General features: G+C 48.8%; 1 protein-coding gene across 5 annotated transcripts in view; it reads left to right on the forward strand.

Moving 5' to 3' along the window:
• The window catches only part of LOC132914047 (uncharacterized), a 66,519-nt gene extending 45,717 nt beyond the window's left edge, over positions 1-20,802 (forward strand). For all 5 annotated transcript variants that reach the window (XM_060972831.1, XM_060972830.1, XM_060972834.1 and 2 more), the window contains exons 3-4: positions 15,349-15,501; positions 17,785-20,802. In XM_060972831.1, the coding sequence (XP_060828814.1) occupies positions 15,349-15,501; positions 17,785-18,756 (1,125 nt within the window). In that variant the 3' untranslated portion in view covers positions 18,757-20,802. The remainder of the gene's footprint in view (positions 1-15,348; positions 15,502-17,784) is intronic.
• Positions 20,803-21,144: the final 342 nt, after the last annotated feature.

Here is a 21,144-nt window from a genome sequence, read left to right on the forward strand (position 1 = left end):
TTCGATCGATCCCTCGCGCCGATCCTAAATGCCCGTCTAATAATTCACGTAGTCGAAGGCGGGATCAGCCGGAATCACACTTGAGAGGGTCCAGATTACACGAGCGACGCGCGATCGAAATGGAAGAGCGCGGAGGCGTCCAGGGGTGGATAGCAAGGGTGAAATGGTGGTAGCGGCGAATTCGAAGCGACGGGGTTCGATGCGTGACACGGTAACGCAAACAGAAATCCGACACGCCAGCCAGACGAAGAGCGAGAGGGAGGTAAAAAGGACGAGGAATGGAGCGAGAGAAAGACAGGCAGAGGGTTGGACGGGACAGACCGGGCCGGAACAGGGGTGGGCTTATGCCGTTCGTGTTGACTCGACTGTGGATCGTGCTCTCTACCCCCGTGGCCCCTGACTTCCCGTGTCACCGTACGAGGGTGGAAACGCGAATTCGTCCCACAATGGAAGTCTTTTTTTCACCGTACGGCAGCCGTGCACGCGCCAGCAAGAATTTACGAAGGACAGAAGCACGGACGCTTTCGTGGTCGTTCTCCCTCTCTCTGTCTGTTTCTTTGTCGACGAATACGAAAAATTGGAATTTAACGGAGAATTATAGCGGAGGATACGTTTATACGAATAGAATTATGACTAATTTTGCCCTCGTTGTTGCAAGTATCGAACGTACTTAATGGAACTTTGAATCTGTTCAAAGAGGGAATTATTTGTGAAATTTCGTATCTTCTTAGCTAATCACGCTCTCGCGTCGTGAACGATCGTCTTATATTAACGAGTTGATCGAACTCTACCTTAAGCAGGGAATCTGACAACATTGACCATCGCGATGGTAACCAGATAAAAATTTGCGAATCCTTTCGGAGGAACCGCTTTAGCTACAGTTTTTCGAGGGTCTCCGAGGAGAAGATCGGATACGACGATCCAAAAAGCGACGCGAGTAGGAAACAAGCTACAATAGCTGGGAGAGAGTAGTAGCAATATCCTGACAAACATTAGAATTACGTTGGCAAAACGCGAACGGAATCGAAGGAAACACTTGCACGCCACAAATCACCTTAATTCCACCTGCAATCATCAGACAGGACTACGTTTCAAAATCGTTCTACGTTTACTCTGTTGAAAAGGAGAAGGACAGATTTCGAAATACCATTGCACAATCTTCGTACTCATAACCATAAAAACAGGTCTAGCAAACTGGTCAACTAAGAAAGACGAGTTAACTCGTCACCTCGATGGCCAATATCCTCAACGTGGTAATTTATTTAACTGGAGATATTCTGGTTTTCAATGCATCTGTACATTTCCATTTACATCTGCAAAGATTGAAATTGACGTAATCGAAATAGTTTTGCCCGTGTCTATGACTAAAGTAGTTGAAGTTGTAAAGAGTCATAAGGCGCATGAAATGTGCGCCCATTTTTTATAATTTACCTGACAATCGACGATTAACCAACTCGCAATTGATCTATAGCTAGCAATAAAGTAAAGACCTTTATCGAAGGATGGAAATAAAAATATGGGACGAAATCGTAATGTAACGCGGATATACGCACTTTTATATTTCGCTGGTACGAGTTTGCAACGTTGCTACAGAGAAATGAACAAACGAGCGAGCTCGTTTACTCGAATCTGTTCGCCAAGTCTGACAGATTCCCGAGTACCAAAAATGGTATCGTAACATCGACGGTTGTAGAACGTCGACGCTGTACTACTAGCAATTAAGTAAACGGAGGATTAGAAATCCAAAAGTTTCCTCCTTTGACAGGTTTCAGCCTTTGGCGTTGGATCGCAGACCCAGAAGCAACGACGCGACGGTAGAAAAGGCAGAAATTGCACGACTCGCCGCGGTTTCTCTTTTCTCGAGCGTTTCTTGGTGCTCGTCCAACATCGCGAATCGTTTCTTGCCAGAATTGGTTTAAGAGTTCGCGACCTTTTCCGCCACGAGATGACCCTACCGCGAATCGTTCGTTTGAGCAATCTTGCCTTTCTTCTTTGGCAAGATTGAAACATCCCCGGCCCCTTTCCCAGTGCCGTTTAGCCGCCTCGAGCAACAAAATTGCGTTTACCGTCGCGTCGATCGAGAATTAAATCCTTGGGATTAATTTCGCCCTTTTCGCTCGCCCCAACTTTCCGAAATACCGGTAGGCATACTTTCTCGGACCCTTGGCAGATTTTTGGAAGGTTCCAACTACGAGGTGTGATTAAATTTTAAGCGAGAAGAAGCCCGGTTTACGCCATAGTTGATAAACTTCGTGTTAACGAAGAAGAAAAGAAAGAGATAAAGCGGAGTTTGGAAATTTTGCGACGACAGGTATGTGGGATAACCTGTATACGTTCGATTGTAAATGAACTGTTGGCAGTTCGATGAAGCCTGTTGAATTATGGATTTTGTAAAATGGTTTTAGCAGATCCATGAACGTATCGTAAACAATTTTCGTTTCATCCCAACAGGTTTTTAAATGCAGTAATACATACTCCATCCCCGATTCTTTATCACGAAATTTCAATTATTTGTCGTGAAAAAGGAAAGGGTTAGAAGAGCGTTTGTAAATGTTGGCAGGTGTTCACGCGCGAAGAAAACGAAAGCTTTCCAACGAAACGGATGGAAAATTGGTCGATGGTGTAAATTTAATCGCGTAAACTATTTCGTGTCGATTAGTAGTTTCATTATCGAGCATCTTTAATTCCATCGATCGCAAAAAAAGAACATTCTCAACGTGCCGGTATCATTTATTTCGCGATATTCACAATGACACCATTATACCGTCCAATCGATACAAAAATCTCCACGAACATTCTCAAAAGGATCTTACACTGAAAAGAATTGCATCCTAGAAATTCAACCGTCTCCCTTAATCGCCCCTTTCAACCGCGGCACGATTGCAACCGCGCCACCTATTTTCACGGAACATTTTCTCCGCGCCGTGAGTTCCCGGCACGCCTTTCTTCGCGTTCGAGGAACTCCGTGCCACGAATTCCCGGCGTTCGAGTATAAAACATAAAGGAAAAAAAGAAGAAAGGAAAGGAAAGGAAAGGAAAGGAAAGGAAGAAAAAGTAAAGAACCGACAAACGGAGAGAGAGAGAGGAGAGACAGAGAGAGAGAGAGAGAGAAAGAGAGAGAAAGGCAAGAGTCGGCGAGACGGGTCTCTCTACCGGTCCCGTGCAGAGTCGGCACGGCACGGCACGGCACGAAAATGCTACCGGGTTCCTCTCCGGTCCGGATTCGGTAGCTCTCAAGCACGACGTACGCCTTTCCCCGTGCCCCGTGCCCCGTGCCCCGTCAGCGATTCCACATTTTTTTCTCCGGCCACGGAGCCGTTCCGTTCGACTCGGCCGCGCGCGGCTCTAGCGTGTATACTTTTTAGCGTTGATCTTTACGGGACAGCCGTGCCCTCCCCCTGCTCTCTCCCCTTCACGTTTGCGGCTCTCTGCACGCGCTACCTCTTTCTTCGTCCTGGTTCGGTCGCTCTATCCTACTGCTCTGCCTCTCGTCTCGTTATCTCTATCTCGTTCCAGCCATCGGTCCCCTGTCCGTCCGTCTCCGTCTCTCCCATGTCCGGTATAATGCGCGGCGGCGGTAAGCCGGCTGGCAGCTGCCTTCCGTGCAACCAACAAGCCCGGTCTGCCCCGTTCCACGACTCTCCATGCGTGGAATCTCCGGAGATTCCTCTTGCCCCTGTGCTCTGCTGCCGCTCCTCAATCTCACCCTTACTCTCGTCCCACCGTCGTCGTTGACTCCAACACCGAGCGATCGCCTCTAGTAGGTTGCTCCTCGTCCCACGCGTGTCTTCCCTCTTCGTTGATCGTTCGGTTGGCTCGTTCGCTCGGCAAGTCTCACCGTATTTCCTTCTTCGTCTTTCTCTTTCGTCCGTCTATTCGTCTCGCTTGCCGCTGGCTTCCAGTCTGACGCAGACACCGTCTCTCTGTCGGCCCCGTTCGCTGTTCGCCGCGTTCTCCCTCTGTCCTCGTCCGATCCGCGTCGGCTCGACTTCTCTTCGTCGGGCAACCGCGCGCGCGGCAAGCGGCTTCGAGCCGTCGCGCACGATGGAACGGGACGCGCGCGGCGGTGCTTGTGCGCGACCGACGAGGACGGAGAACAAACGAACGGCTCGGAGAGTCAGAGGATGCCGAAGTTTTGTCCTTCGCGGACAGGCCAAGTATTGTCCGAATCCCGTCCCGCTCCGGGCTCAGGGGTCCCGTTCGAAGCCGCGGCGGCAACGACGGCCGAGGCAACGACGACGAACCAGGCCTTCCAGTCAGATATGAATCTTCGTGCCTGGAGGGCGGCCCGCGCTCCACGCTTAACGGCAGGGGGGCATCCAGGAGGGTATCCGAGAGGCCGATGGGATGAGACGGAACGGGACGAGGGGCGAGGACGCCAGCGACGGCGACGACGACGACGACGACGATCACGACGACGACGACGACCACGACAACGACGACGACGACGACGACGACGACAACGACGACCAAGGAGCCTGCGTAATAATTTATTCGGTTTAGCCTCGCTGTCGGGTCTCTTCGACGGCGGATCACCGGAACTCTCTCCCCTTGTGACGTATAGCGTCGTGTCGTGGTTCGTCAAGGACGTACACGATGTACGACGTACCGGCTGCTCCGTTACATTGCTCGATCGCACGCACGTGCATCGACTTTTTCTACCTTTTACGCCATTTATGATTCGTTTTTCCTTTTTATCGTCATGGACGTCACACAGATTTCTCTTTGATCTCGGGTCACCGACGTTGTTACGCTGTAACGTCGTACTTGCGCCGAGGATAAAAATGCGCCGGGAATGGAACTTTGTGGAAAAGCAATTGATCACGCGATCGAAATGGAACACGTAAATCTAAGAAACAGAGATTGGAAATTTTGTATAACCGAGCTTAGGGTCCTGGTTTGCTTCTGGCAAAGACGGAAGCGCCTTCCAACTAGCTCCGCAATTACTTCCAGTGACTATAGACTTTCGACATCGACGCGAAAACAAAGCCTCTGTCGGCAAGGTTTCCACTTACTTTATATTCGTAAAAGTATGAATTTGCGTAAACGTTCGCAGGCTAGAAATAAGATTAGACTTTTTCCTACGTCGAATTGTAAGTGGTCGTTGTTCATCGTCCCGCAAATGACGTATCTTAGTTTGCTTGGTGTAATTTTTCCTAAACTCTTGATAGAACCACGCATCGTGTACTGTACTGAGAATACGCGAGTCCTTACGATCGTTCAGTTCCTCGAAGCGATCTTCGCGGAAAAACCGATTTTAATAATTCATTATTTGGATAATATCCTTGAGCGATTTATTTACAATCAGCTTCGTCTATTTATACGATTTACACCAAGTATAAAAAGTTTACTTGTCGTGTGATCTTGTATGACTTTTTAATGAAAAAGTTGCCTTGGACTAAATAGTTCAAGTTAGGAGGTCTGATTTGCGTTTAAAATCAACGTTTAGATTTTATAAATATGGTAAAATCAATTATTCATGAACGAAGAATTTTTCTCGCGCAATTTTATAGAGACGTATCTCTTCTTATAGCCAATGCTTTACGTAAATTACAAATTTATTCCTCCTTTTTCCTTTCGCCTTACGACTGCGTGTCTAAGGTATCGAGCCAAAGGTACCTTCGATTTTCTCAAAACTTTGAAAATCTATCGATACGTAGGAGTGTCCTTTGTCGTCGCGCAAAATCTCGTTCGACGAAAGAAACCTTGCCCGTTGCTCGATCGTGAAAAACCTTTCGTAGCTCTTTAAATTGCGGCAAGGTATCCTCGGTAGAGCAACAGGACACTCGTCTCGACCGAGCCGAGCTCGACGGCCATAAATCTGGAAATCAATCCTAGCCGCGCGACGGTAGAAGTGCCGTAAAACGTCCGGCGTGTCGATAATGAACGCGGACAGGCCGGAATACGTTTCCGCGGTATCTTGATAACGGCACGGACGTGCAGGGCGGGGCAGGCAGGCGTAGTGGGAGCAGCCGGAGGTTCCGGTTTTCCGGGATCGGCGTTGCAGACATGCCGGACGCGGCTTTTCGGATGATTGGCCGGCCAGTGCGGCCGACACGATCGGTTTCCGGTCACGGGCCGTCGGATTCCAGGTCGCCGCCTCGCTCGCTGTGAGTCGACCGAGCGCCGCCGGTCCCTTATCGATTCGCGCCTCGTCGTTAGCGATCCATGAGAGGGAAACAGAAAGAGAGAGAGAGAGAGAGAGAGAGAGACAAAGAGAGAGTCGACGACTCCAACGACCACGAACAACCGGCACCAAGAGGAACAGCCGTAGGAAGGGAGAGATCCGAGATCCGTGACTTTTTACGAGCGAATCGACGCCGCCTGGAGGATGGGAAAGGCCTTAGCGCGATTGTAACTGCAGCGGAGAATGGCTTGGGTTTACGCGAAAACGACACCGAGAGTCGACGGGCTTCGGTGGTGAACCTCGTGGGTTTGGCATGGAATCGCGGGAATGCATCGGGGCTATCGATTCGGGCACAATTTGATCGGTGATTGCAGCGTAATTTGCAATTGCTGGATTGGTCAAGGTCACCGACAGCTATTCCCCCGGTCAGCCTTTTTTTTTCAATAGGCAGTTGGTTTTGCAGATCCGCACTGAAACGTGATGTTTACGATACGACACATTTGACAGAAATTCACGCAGGGCTTGTTCGTTTTATTTCATTTTTTATTCGGTCGTTGTCGTATAAATACCAGATCGCATCGATCGTTACGAATCACGACGATCTCTGTCGTCCAAAGAACAGTCCGAACAATCCGATGCCTCTTTATCGTCTGTCTTTCAACCTCCGCTCTAATCACATTGCGCTGTATCTGGCTGCCCACGCACACCAGTTCTCTTTATCCGAAGATAATACGTTCGTCATTCGCTCCAACTTTCGACGAACCTTCCCGTCTCACGGATAGGCACTCGACTGCAATTCGTAGCGCTGCGTTGTTACCGTTAGGCGCGGAGTAAATCGTTAAAACGAACGAACCTGAGGGTTTTCGGCGGCGCTTCGTAACAGCCCGGAAAGGAGGGGGCGTCAATGTCGTTCGGGGCTTCCTAAGTATCTAACGCGAAGGAGGAGGTGTCGAGCAGAGGATGGCCTTGCTGCCGATAAAACCGCGCGATTTGCGACTCGGGCGGAGGCGACGCGCAAAAAACCCTTGGGAACTGACGGTGAATCCGACCGTAGTGCGAGCATCTCTCTTTTTCGAGCATCTGTCTCTTTGCCGCCCCTCGGTCCACGCTGTCGCTCGGTCCGCGATGAAACGACTCGCGAAAGGAATTCCGCCTTTTTCTCTCCTTTCTCCTCTTTTCCTGTTTTTCGTTTCGTTTCCAGCCAGAAGATAAAATTTTAAGTAATACCGTAAGTAACGGGGCCTCAAAGGAGAGAAGGAGAGAGAGGGAGAGAGAGAGAGAGGCAGAGGGAGGAGAGAGTGAGACGTAGTATGTTGAGTATCTAAAGCGTCTCGAGGATCGATAATCGGGCGGAAAGGTAACGAAGCGCGTTCCGCTATAAATAAAACAGCAGTTCCTCCGTGAGATCGCCTGCGAAAAATGCTGGAAAGTTGCGCCGAATTAGCGAACCACCGTGCCAAGCTATAACGACTTCCTGGAAAAGTTCCGGGTCGCCTGGGGATTTTTAAGCGAGCCACCGCGATGCGGTTCGTCCTGGATGAATAAGATCAGCGCTCACGGCAAAAGTCCACGAGTCCCCTCTTGTTTTTTAATTAGGTCGATCTCACTGGTAATTTTCGCGTATACGAGTTACCCTTCTTCCGACGTTTTTCAACGTTCTTTAACTTTTGTTACGTGCGAAACGAACGGACTGCGAGAAACGAATTTTGATTTTGTTCTTTTTTCGCACATTGTCACTGTCCATCTCTATTCGCTACGATACTCTTGGCTCGCTTCGATTCGCGATCAATCTTCATCGTATCTTATCGCCATATTCCTTTGCAAACATCCCACGAATGTTTAACGAATCCACGCTTTATTTTGACCGCGTACGATAAAATGTCTTCGTTATCGGTCTACTTGGTCGCAAGAGTCGTTTCGGTCGCATAAGCTGAAATTTTGTCGGCGGTATCGGACCGTGAAAATTAGTATCTGGTTTAATCGTTGCTCCACTTTCGATACATCGTACGAGCGGAGACTCGCATGGTATTTTCATACGCTGGCTCGCGCCCTCCTCGAACGAGCTATTTCGCCATCTCATCTTTGTTTCGTCTCGAGCAATCGTGGTATTCTATAGATTCTCGCGTAGTTAATTCAGCCTCGACGAAAGTTTCGTATCTCTGGAGAGGAACGGATATAAGTGCGGAGAAAGGTTTCCGGCAAAGAATTCCGAAGATACGGTGTTCGGTTAAAAAGCGTCTGATTAGCGGGAGGAGCAATTTCGCGAATAACGCAGAGAGCGTTTTCTCGTAGCGAGGCCGCTTTACGAGAACATTCTTCGAAATTCCAGCGGTTCGTGAACAACTGAATACTCTCGCGTCCGAGGGTCTGTAAATGCCACGAGCCCGCAGGAAAGTCGATACCACCACCTCGGACTTCCGCCGGTCAGCTCGTAAAAGAAACACCGCCACGAGAAACAAGATCACCGACTGCTACGAGCCGCTTGAAAAACCGAGCCCGTTCCGAGAGCTTTCTCAGGCGATGCTCCCCTTCGGTCGGTCTTTCGTAGCTTGGCTGAAATCGCAGGCCGATCTAACCGTTAAATTTTTCTGCGCGGCAGAAACCGAACCTAGAGTGTGAGAGCCAATTTGTTAAAAATTCTCAATAGGCGCGCTATTCTATCTTCCTACGAGAACAACGTTATATAATCGATATTTGCATTTGAATATTACCGCAGCATAGATCTCGATCTCCGGTGTTGTCTGTCACTTTGTCGCGTCCCGACAAGCGACCGTCGTAAATCCAGCGCCGACGAGATATTTCGAAAGCGTGGCAATCGCGTAAATTCTACGAGATCGAACGATGTCTTTGTAACGTTGCTGGATTTCCGTTACGAAAGTAAATTGAGAATCGAGGGAAATTAAATGAATCGAAAGAGATTAAACGTTGCTCGGTCGAACGAAGCCAGCAAAAATAAATCGTTGTACAGCGAGAAAATCGCATTACCAATTTACCCTACCTTACCTCGCACCCCATCGCCGCCCGTTCTCGCGCTTGCCATTGAAAACCAGGCGAACGTAAGACAGACTAAACGCCGTCTCCGCGAATTCGGTGAGAAGAATCACAGAGGCAATCGGCGACGGCAGACGTCGCGTCGGTGGGCTCCGAGGCAAGATCAACAAATATCGACTGCGAACGCGAGACGCAGGGCGGAGCACGGAGGGTTTGGTCAAATAAACGAGAACGCGAAAGTAGGATCCGCAACTGAGAGACTCTTTGTTCCGTCACCGAAACCCAAACACTTTTTCAGGCTACGACCGCTACGAGTCTCGTGGTATGATCTCGTATGGTGCGGCTTCGTGTTCTTCGCCGACTTCTAGGCAGCAGCCTGTGACCGTCTGGAAGCGTGTCAGTCCTTTTCTCCTCTCTCCTTTTCCTCCACGCGTGCATACGTCCGTCTTCGTTGCTCGTTTTTCGTCGCACGGGTATACTTGTTTCCGTGGCGGCGTCCCGCGGCACTCAACGGGGGCCGGGTCGTTTATCTAAATGGCTACTGGGTGGCCTGGCTCCCAGCGCCCTGTCCCGTCGGACGAAAACTAACCCGAGTCGGTCAGAAGAAAGGAGCCGGGATCCGAAAAACAAACGTCGATATAGTTGGGGCTCCGATAGATCCAGGTGTATATACATGCGCTCTCTACGTTCCGACGTGGGTCCGCTCCTTTCGGGTCTGTTCCACCTTTCTTCCTCTTTTTTCCCCCTTTTTTTCCTTTTTTTTTTTTCGAGAAACATTCTCCGAGGGAAAAGCAAGCGTTTCAGCGTCGCTCGAAACTCCTCGCCGCGGTAACGAGCTTCGATTATAGCGCACGACGTGGCAGAACCGCGATACTACGTGGGAAACGAGTACTTAGACGTAACACGCGTAGTACACAGAGACGCAACAGGAAGGAACAATGCAAAACTTATTTGGAAAGGAGAGAGTGTCGGTTGGCGGTGGTTGTACGTCGATCCAGCGAACCTGGACATCCTCGACCTTCTCGTTTCATTTCATTTTCGTTTCACTTCGTTCTCTACGCGGAACTTGCTGGCTAGCTTGATTAGGAAAAAAGTAATTCGCAAACGAAACTCCGGTAACGGATTCTAACCTTTCGTCCTCTCTTGCGTCTGCCTGCCACGAACAACGCTACGAAATATGTAACGTTTTCATTCGCCCGACGAACTTTGCGCCCTAGCCATCCGCTGTCCGCTATTACTGGCCACCGATGGTTCGCATTGGCACGGAACCCGTTAAGCGGCACGAAGAAACGAGGAGGGTAGAAGAGGCAAAGAGAGAGAAAGAGGCAGTTCCGAGTATACTCCTCGCGGGCTCTTTCCTGAACGGCCCAGTCGTGTCGTTCCTTCACGTAATGGAGGTAATCCGACCTCGTTGAGAATATTTAACGGCCGGCCGCAATGATACCGTGCCACTTTCGCGCCGCTTCCTAGTATCGTTGTTATGCAACGGACACGCCGCCGCCGCCACCTCAGGACCGTTTCAATGGCTACGGTTGCCCGTTAGAGAAGCCGCCGCGCTGCCTCGCCTAGATCCGCTCGTCCAGCGCGATGCGTGCCAGGACAGCGCGTTACGCGCGTATACTATTTTCAGAACGTTTCCCGAACTTCTTGACGTCAGCCGGCGGCCGCTCGCTTGCGTCATCGAGTCAGTAGGCGAGTCTGCCGGATGGTCGTGTTGCCAGACCGAGATTTTTCGGTTTGGAACGGAGCATCGGAGATGCTTTTGGGCAACGTCTCAGGCTCGTGACTCGCGAATGGAAGCAACGGATTTCCTTCCACGCCCGCGTATCCTCTTCCTCCGAATATAGATACACATTGGTCGACTGCTTTAGAATTTAATCGAGAATCGTAACGAAACCCAGCGTCATGGAGAGTGGTTTCGTTGGTCGGAGAGGTACAACGTCGAAATAGGAATTGTAATCGACGCGCAGAACGTTCGTCGGCGTCACGGTCGTCGTTACACGCGTATACACGAATTGCGAAAGCACTTGACGCCGGTGCAGCGCGAGTTACGTAATCCAAAGTTACCGAAACGACGCCACGGTAACGATACTCCGCGGTAACTTTCTTGCCGGCGCTTCGTTAACCCTACTCGGTTCTTCGGGGATCTCGACCGATCCCCCACGCATTTCCGCCTTACTTATAACTTACTTCGCTTCGTTCAACTATTAATTGTTCCGGCAACTTGCGAATCGTTAGCCGACGCGATCGCTCCCTGGCTGACCGACTTTTCGTTGTTCTACTCTGGATGCGGTAGAACTCGCGCGTCCTATCTATCGACCATTCTTCTTAACTTAACTTACGCAGTTTCTTTCTCATCTTTCCGCTTGGCTGTCAATTTCTTCAACTATCTTCGAGCAGAGAACGACTCTTTCAATTTTTAATTCCTTTGCCTTTTCTTTTTTTTTTTTTTTTTTTTACTTCTTTGCAAGAAATATCACACGTTCCAACGGAGCTGCATAGTCGTGCGCGTGATACCCGGTGCTAAGCATCGTCGTAAAGGGACAACCGCAACGCGGAATATCTGGTCCGAAAATGCCGAACGGTTAATAGACGATAAAAACGAATATCCTGTTTATTCGATTGTCCGTGCGTCCGAGGCGTGGAGCGCTATTCACGGATTGTCTCGGTTTTCCAGCGCGGCCGATTCGTTCAAAGTTCGATGCGATTCAAGCCCCGTGTTATACCGAAGGGGAACGGCTGTAATTCGATTTCGGGGGAATTTGAAACTCGTTCGAAACGGGCCACCCGTTAGCCGATTCCTCGGGCGCCCATCCACGCACGTTTCACGCGCGTCTCGATGCCCACGAGTCCCCCGTGAATTTTTTTTAATCCGATTCTCGTCGACGCGCGTTTGCGTGGCGGCCGCGCGTTGTTTTCTGCCCCCGTGCCCCTCCCCGTTCCTCCCCGAACCGGACGACCGGTCGTTCGTTTAAAATGCAAACTCGCGGTCCGTGGGGTTTTAAAACACCCGCTATACCCGGATTTCGTTGAGCCGCAAACTTGGCCCGTGCCGCGCCTCCTACGGATTTATGCCGTCACCGACTCGCTTCTATTCTCGAGCTCCGTCGCCAGACATTTTCCGGCCTGCTTCCCCATACCTTTTTCACGCGCATACCTACGCATAACGACGTGCTCGTTCAACGCGTTCTGCGAACATCAAATCACGTGGAAGGGGTTGAAGAGGTAGTCGACGATAATAGAGATGGAATGCGGATCGATGCTTCGATTAGAATCCGGTCCATATCGCCAGCGATATGTAGAGTCGGTCGTTTACTTTCAATTATTCAGCCGTGATTTAACACTTTCGTTGCTATTGGCATTCCATTTTCCTTTTGCACGCGCGATGCCTATAGCTACGCGATACGATGCACGAAAACAAAAACGCAATTTAGCACGAGCGGAAGCGTTAATCTGGATTTATGGCGATGAGATGTTGTTGGTTGTTTGCGTCGTTTCGCCCTTAAGGAGATTTTAACATCTTCGATCCGTAGAGAGAGAGAGAGAGAGAGAGATTTTTCGAAAGTTACGAAAATCAAAGAAAACCAACGTTTGGTTTCTATGAAAAAGCTAAAACTTGATAGCCTATCCGTGTCAGCAAACGGAACAGCGTGGATTCGCAGATTGCAGATATTCAGATTCGCCGCTACGCCACTCACGCCGCTCGATCGAGTTCGATCCAAACTATTATCAATTTATCTCGAGCTGAAACTTCTCCGTTCGATGAAAATTCCTGCAAGCTGGTATGCAACCGCGCCAAGAAGACGCTCGAAGGTCCAACGTCGGCGCTCTAACGGAAAACAAAGCACGAACATTCGCGTTCCGCTTTGTATTAAACATTAAAACAGCTCTTAGAACGACTGGCTCAAAGTGGCATACATATTCAACATCGACGCGTTTCCAGACACATCTCCGCCCGTGGAGGCATGCGGCGGCAGACCGTGGACTCTCGTTATATGCCAATACGCACTGCGTGACACGACGGCCATCCACAGGCGACAGAATGCCGAGCTCTCTCTCTCTCTCTCTCTCTCTCTCGCCCTCTATTTCTCCTTGTCCGTTGCTCGGCCGTATTCAGCCATGAAACTCACCCCCGTGTGCGTTTACATAAGCGGACGCAAGACACACACACTCCCTCAAGTAGGTTAATCTCCGCCCGTTTCGATCGAACACAGGCTATCTCGACGGGGGTGGACTTCGGACGTTGTCTGACCCCGGTACTCTGCTGGATCATCGACGATTATATTGGGGTTTCAAGGGATCGGGATCGCGGTCTCTTGACGCTTACTGCATGAAATTTCTGGCTGTCGAGAAATTTAGGGACGCGGATCTGCTTGGTTTATGGAGTAGCAAGAACGACGATAGATGGCCAACTAATTTTCACATCGAGTCGCGCACCTTCGAAACTCACGATTTTCAAAAGTTTCGTTAGATTAGAAAGTAGAGCGGGTAAAATAAGCGAGTACCTGTAAAGAGATCTGGTCATCGTACAAATATTTGCGTATCGCGCAACATTATCGGAGATTTTATCCGCCTACGCAAACCATCCGATATCCAAAACCTTTCGTCCGAAATTCCTTTCGTTAACCTAAATTTACCTCTATCGCTACGTTTGTTCGTCGCAACGAGCTATCCGCGCTGCGAATTCCAACGATTGTAAAACATCTAGCACGATTACCACGTATTTATACTTTCGCTCGAGAATTCCGTATTCGAATTCAACCGATTGGTCCGAAAATATTTTTCCACGATTTGATATCAGAGCCAGTCGCGTCTGCACACCAGAAACGTGTTTATTTTCAGAGTAACCCGCTGGCGATAGCGCGAAATATTTCAGTATTATAATATCCCGATAAAATCGGTCGTCGGATCGAACGCGGTCTGCTCCGTTTTAATCCACCTCCGTTCGGTTGGCCGCTTAAAATTGAATGATCGCGTCGCCCTGATATTTGCGAAAGCATCGATTTCCGTTGGCAGCCCGACGAAGAAGAGACGCGCGGGATCGTCGCCACGATTACGTCCAATTACAGCGGAGGCGGAGGAAAACGGAGGGAGAGACGGGGGCGGTCCGTGGTCGTTCGATCGGGCGCACCGCGTGTTATCTTAAGGCGGCGGTCACCTAGATATCGGCATTGTTATCCCGCCTGACCGCAGCCACTTAACCGAGTCGTAAACCCCCCACGAGTTCAACTTTACCCTTCAACAGGTGTTTAGGGAAATACAATAATGTCGCGCATGCGCCCGTAACTTCTTAAGGTCGGAAAGTTCGTCCGAACAATCTGACCGCGGCCATGCCCGCGGACCGTCACGCCACCCGCGTCCCGCAGTTAATCGAGTTTCCGAGGTAGTTGGAATTTTTTCTCTCGACCCTCGATTCCACCGTTTCGATACGGAAACGCACGACGTATTCGTAGAATGCTAGGTATCTCCATGTTGTTTGTCGTAAGTCGGGTTGAGAAGCTGACCGTTAGGATTATTCAGGCAATTTTAAAGTTTGCAAAAATCGAGCACGCCGTTTATCTGTTTTTTCGACATGGATTGACAAGTTTCAGCCTCTAGATATTAGATTAACGCGAAAGGTCGGAGAGAGCACAGAGAAACGCCTGTACAACGATTTTCCAAAGTTGCTTAATGTTTTTTAACGAAATCAGGTATTTGTAACGATCTCGAGTCAAGAGATTGGACCCTATAGGAATCTGCATTACCGACGACAGAGTTGGCGAATGCGGTGTTGCCAAACTTACCGACCATAGCAAAGCGTGAACATCCGTCGGTAAAGGAACCGTAGATATCTAGCGTGCATCTGACACGAAGGTAGAGACCTTCTTCGTACTTGCTGCGCAGTTACAGCCATTTACTTAGATGGCATCGAAGCGCGCAAACATAGAAGACGATCGTCGAATTAAACAGATATTTCGAAATTCTAAAGGGAGACGTATCCTGTACGATGAAATTTGACGCAGAATGCGTTTGTTATTTGTTTAAGTTTATTACAGAAACTAATCGATCAAATGGAAAGTTTAATTCTACTTTAATTGGCAGGTGTCGCAAAGTTTAATAAGTTGGTAACAACAAGCATTAATGCGACGTATTCTAATAAATCGCCGCAACTGATCGCCTGTCTTTTTTCTATCTACTCGACTATTTAAAAGTTAGATTGAATTTTTAACTATGTCATACGTTGGTTTCAGACGTTAAACGGCGCCGAGGGTACCGTTCCACCCGGAAGAGTGTACAAGAAAGTCGCGATCGTGGAGAACTTCTTCGACATTATTCATGCTGTCCATGTTGACCTTGAGGGTCGTCCGGGGAAGCATGCCGGTCAAAAGAGAACGTACAGGACGGTAAGTTTCAAACAGGAATATCTACTCGTTACTTTCCCGTAGACTTGATGCGCTTGGATATTAAGCGGTACATCTACCTTCGAAGAGCTCGCGGACTTCCCGTGCAACGCGGTGAAAAAGATATACCCTTACGAGGATTAATCGACTCCGCGAAGGAACAAAATCTTGCGATTTTATCGCATGGGACGTACCGAACGAAAGATCAAACGATCAAAAAATCTCAAAGTCTCTGGCTAATCACGTTCCTGGTTAATCTCGCGGATGGAAGAAAGAAAGCATCGTGCCCTTGGAAGAAACAATATTTTGCCTGCGCTGTCCGATGCGATTTAAATTCAATCGGCGAGCAGATCTCCCTAGAGAAAAGATATATGGGTACGGGCGGCGATGACCCCGAATCCGTTCGGCATCGTGCGAGCCGAATTCTTGCATGGCCGACCGCGACACGCGATATTTACCATTCCCGGGGGAGAAGGTATCGAGGCATTCAAGCGTCGAACACTCGATACCACACGTCATCTCACGTGTTCCGGCGCGCGTTTGCGTAAACCTCTCTCCGGGGTATCATATCTGTTCCGTGACACCGTCCTCCGCCCGCGACCCGATCGGTTCGTCCTCTTTCTCCGCTTGTCCGTTCCTCTTTCTCTCGTTCGCAACCCCTCCGACCTTCCCACCCTCGCCACCCACCCTCAACCGCCACCCTATCCCATTCGAGTCGCGTCGCTGTCCTCTTTCTCTCTCTCGACCACCGCGATCTGCTTGTGATTCAAAACCTCAGGACACTTGTTGCATTGCCTGCTTACTGGTGCACCCACACGCGGCCGCGCGCACACGCACGCACGCGTGCACCGCCGGCCAGCCTAGAACCGCGACCCTGCAACCGTTTTAACGTTTAAGTCGCTGTTACAAGGCGCGATTCATCGGCTCGCGGCAACTCACCCTCCGCGGTGGTATCGCGCGCCGCCACGCTTCGCCTCGCCTCGTCTCGCCTCGTCTCGTCTCGTCTCGTCTCGCGATTCACCCTTCCCGGAAGGATGCTGTTTTAACGTGGAAATATTCGCTCAGTCGATACCCGTTTATCAAACTAACCAGATGGCGATCTTTCGGAACTCGTTGCTGCTTTTAATTTCAATGCTCCTCTATCGTACATACTTTATTCTTTCGGCAGAAAATGTTTGAAAAATGAGAAGAATTATAAGGACGTTAAGTAAACAACGAGCGTAGTACCGAATTATCCTCGTTTAATAGCAAAATTTGACGTTAAAATTAACGTTACCAGAGCTTTTTCTTCCACGTAACGTGTGTGCGGTAACAAGCAATAAAAATCACGTTCCACCAGCGACGTTTATTAATCTCTGTTCGTTTTCCTCGCGGCGAAAGATCTAATCGACTCACGCAAAAGTTCTTGCACGCTATTAAAGCTTAAAATTCACAACCTAACGTGTAATTTTCAATTAACAGTAACAATACCTTCAGGCACATATGAAAAACTACGTAGGTAAGAAACAGGTGAAACGTTATTTCTCCGCTCGTTTCTCTTTTTCCAAGCCCGTTTTGCTTCCGTTGATGTTCGGAAAGAGTTCGAATTGCGATCGCTGTCTACTGGTCTCATGATCTTCGTCGGTATGTCACGTCGATCCAGAAACCATTATCCCTGTTTCCTACTTACGGCTCTTTTCTTCGCCTTTTAGACGAGCCTCGAGTAAATCTTATCGAATTACCTCAGCGTGTCGTGCACCTTCACCCAGCCACACGTACCTACAGACACATATACGTCTAGTTTGCACACGTGTATGCGGGTCGACCATTGCCTTTCTCGGCTCGCAGTCTCCCATCCTTGATTAAGTTATGCCGCTCCTCCACCTCCTTAGAGAGAAACGTTTCCTATTAAGAGGCAGAGAACATCCCTCCGGCTAAATACCTTCTCGCAAAGACATCAAAGTTCCGTTACTGCTCATGAATTTTCCCTAGTGGGCGTTCCGCGTGAAACGGCTCCACGTGACGCTGACGTTTGACAGCGGAACGAAAGGGGTCACTCACGTTGTTCACGACGAGAGTGCAGGCCCGTGCTTTCTAATCCTGCCTGTATCGCGGCAGGAAACGACACGTAACGTTTCTCGTACCGATTTCGAGGAAACTAGGACGCTGAATTTCGGCACGAGAAACACTACGGGCGAGATTGCAACGCCAAGAGATTTCGAGATATTTGAGTTTAATAGAATTCCTTTCCTTCGTTCGAACGGATCTTCCCCTCTCTCTAACGCAAAACGTTCTATTTCGTTTCAGATCACCGAAACGTACGCGTTTCTTCCCCGAGAGGCTGTAACGCGATTTCTTTTGGGATGTACGGAATGCCAACGACGCCCGCGGACCCCGAGCCCGACGAATTTATCCAATCAACCGCAGGCCACGTCGGCGACACCGTTGGCGACGACGACGCTAACGTCTACGACGACGCCGTTAAGCCCAAATGCCCTCTCGAGCACGTCGACGACGGTGCAAAGCAGTCCCAAGCTGCGCGAGGGAAATCACGGCGGTGAGGGCAAACCCCTGTACAGTTATAGGCACCAAAGGCATCATAAGGGCAGCGCCGTACCATCGACAACGGAGAAAACCGAAAAGGAGAAAGAGGAGAAGTACAATCCCTTGAGTATCACGAATCTGCTGAAGAAGGAACCGGTAACCGGTAGCTTTTTGCCGAGCGCGGACAGCCTACCGGACTCGAGAAGAACCCCGGAATCGGACCGGGCGAGCTCGAGAAGTTCGGCCTCGTCCAAGAGGAAAAGGATGCTGCCAGAGGGTCGAACTCCGTCCCCTCAGCCCAGCCAACCGTTGCCAAGGCCGTGGAGCCCTGGACTCGATCCCAAGAACACGCCCATCGACTACAGTCTTCCCATCACTACCTCGTACCTGAAGCATCAGCAGAGGCTACTGCAGCAGGCGGAGAAGAACAAGGCTGCGGCGATCAAGGAGACCGAGCTCGAGCAGAAAGTGACCGTTCTGTCGGCGGACGAGATCGTCGACGCCGTCGAGAGGGACAGATACTCCCCTGCTACCGGATTAATCGACACCAATCTCAATCTATTGGCCACCATTCAGCACCTGCATTGCCAAGTGATGCTGGCCCTCACGGAAAGACTCAGACCGTCGATAACCATGCCAAGCCCGCTCGTTTTGCCCACGGCGGCCAACGTGCTGACCAATGGAATGATGATAGGCCCCGAGGTGTCGGTACAAACCGGCGAGAATCGTACGTGAAATAAAGGACACTATTCGCGAAACATATGTAAGAATCCTGGAGCGTTCTATTGACTCTTCCCCTTGTTGGAAACTTTTGTTGCGAACGAGTTTTTGTTGCGAACGAGTTTTTGTTACAGCCGTCGCAGCCGAAGGGATGACGATACGACGGATATATTGCTCTAATCGGACGTTGAGCATACAAAGTATAGTTTTCTATTATATTCCGTTAGGTGGTTTAAGAATGGAAACGTGACAAGGGAAGGAGTCATAAACAGACCCGATCGATACTAATCTTAATCTCGTCACTACCGTACACCGAATTCAATTAACGAAAATACAGCTTTACGTTCAAGTTTCAGATTTCACCATCTCTTAAGAGACTTTTGAACCATCTCAGCTTTGTAAATCCTTTAGATACGATGGCTTTATTTTACTTCGAATATACTTGATAGAAACGATTGTTGAAAACTTTACGGAATAAATTTCTAACGTGTTCGGTATATCTGATCGAGAGATAATCAGACCTAACATCCACCGATCCAGCGCTCACGTTCTTCCACGAGAGAACGTTAACGCGGCCAATATCCGATCCTAGCTGCCATTCAAACTATCGGCTAACGCGATCATCTATTAAACCGGATAAGATCAATTACTTGGTCGGCGTCGTGGCGTCAACGTCAGTTAAAGTCGGGACCGAGGCTGGATCGGATCTCGTTTCGTGCGCTCGATATAGACGGCGAAACGAGACGAATTATTCGTGAGTCTGTCAAAATATGGGTCGACTCTGTCGCACGTTGTCGATTTATGGAGGGAACGACCGCAAGCCGAGTACCACAGGCCCTTCTATCGCGCAATCGAGTTCGATATTTTGAGATCCGAGTGGAACGCGATCCGCTCGTTAGACACAGGTCCCCGAAATGGACGGCGGTTTCGACAGGAGCTAGAAGGATAGCTTCTGAATATTTAACCGTCGAACAAGATCGATGATGACCTCCGACTCGTTGACCCGCGGCACTTTTCGGCCTTTCGTTTTATCGTCGGATAAAGTTCGACGAATATGCGATAATTTGGCACGGGAACACAAACGATCTCGTCCAACTCCGAGTTTAGATATCTGATAACAAATATTCACCATCTATATTGCGATATACGAGTATGTTTATTTCCATTTCACCTTCTTCGTTTTAATCGTTTGTTGACATTTTCAGTTTTCGAACGCGAGACTCGTCATCGATTCTTTGGATACGCGAGACGCACAATTACGTTCAATTCGCAGAATCCGATTTCTCGTGATGACGATTACGACGAAACGGTGATTATATTCAGAAGAGTAGATTAATATTAAAGGACGAACAAATATAACCTTCGTGTAATCGGGACCTCGCTTAGCGCGAACGAATATTATACCAAAGGCATTGTAAAAGGCCACGACGAGAATCTCCTCTTCTTAGGGAATTCTATCAAATCGTTGATCGATGTTTGAGCTATCGTCGAGAACAAGAGTGGTTCCATGGGTGTGACTCGTACGACGCCAAACATTTTCGTATTTGACCGTGTAGACTAGCCTTGTGTATGATATTAAGAAAAAAAAAAAGTATAGAAGGTAGTTTCTTCGTGTATTATATTATCTTGTCGTTAAAGACGCCGCGCAGGCGTGAACGTGTGATGATGACACGCGAACGTGTTCGTACTAGGAGTTTGATAATCGTTGTGAAAGTAGAGACAGACGTTTGAAGAAAATAATGTAACGTAAGAGGAGGAACCGTCGAAAGTGTTGAATAATATCGAAACTATTATTTTGTATATAATCGTTGTAACATAGCGCAGTTAGTCGTTAAGGGGTAAAAAAAAGAGCGCGCTGCTCTATTATTATTCCTATTATTCCTATTATTATTATTATTATTATTATTATTATTATTAATATTATTATTAATAATATTATTATTATTATTACCGTGTCAGTTTATCATCATTATAATTAATAATAATTAATTATTATTATTTTATTATATTTAAATTGCACACGAACAAGATGGGGAAATATATAAAATCACAAAATCAGAACGAACAGCGTTTTCATTTTTCCTTCTTCGCATTCACGTTTCATTAGTTTCGCCAAGAGACGAATGCTTATCCAGATTTTTCCAAAAATAATATAAAGTTTACTATCTCGTTGGTGCCGTGTCAAGTCTGCGCTCGAAAATTAAAGATCCCACGAACGATCGTCGCCTTGGATATGCGTGACGCGATCCACACGAAGATACGCGCAACCTTTCATCCGTCAATATAATCTTTTCACGAGACAAACTGTGGAAAGCCCGTGGAAAGATCCGTCGATCTTACGCTCTATGAACGAACAATGAACGCAATTGACACTTCTGGCTGTGGAACCGAGTATAGTCGAAT

Source organism: Bombus pascuorum, chromosome 14 (assembly GCF_905332965.1).
Source record: "Bombus pascuorum chromosome 14, iyBomPasc1.1, whole genome shotgun sequence".
In the NCBI taxonomy this organism is placed as follows: Eukaryota; Metazoa; Arthropoda; class Insecta; order Hymenoptera; family Apidae; genus Bombus; species Bombus pascuorum.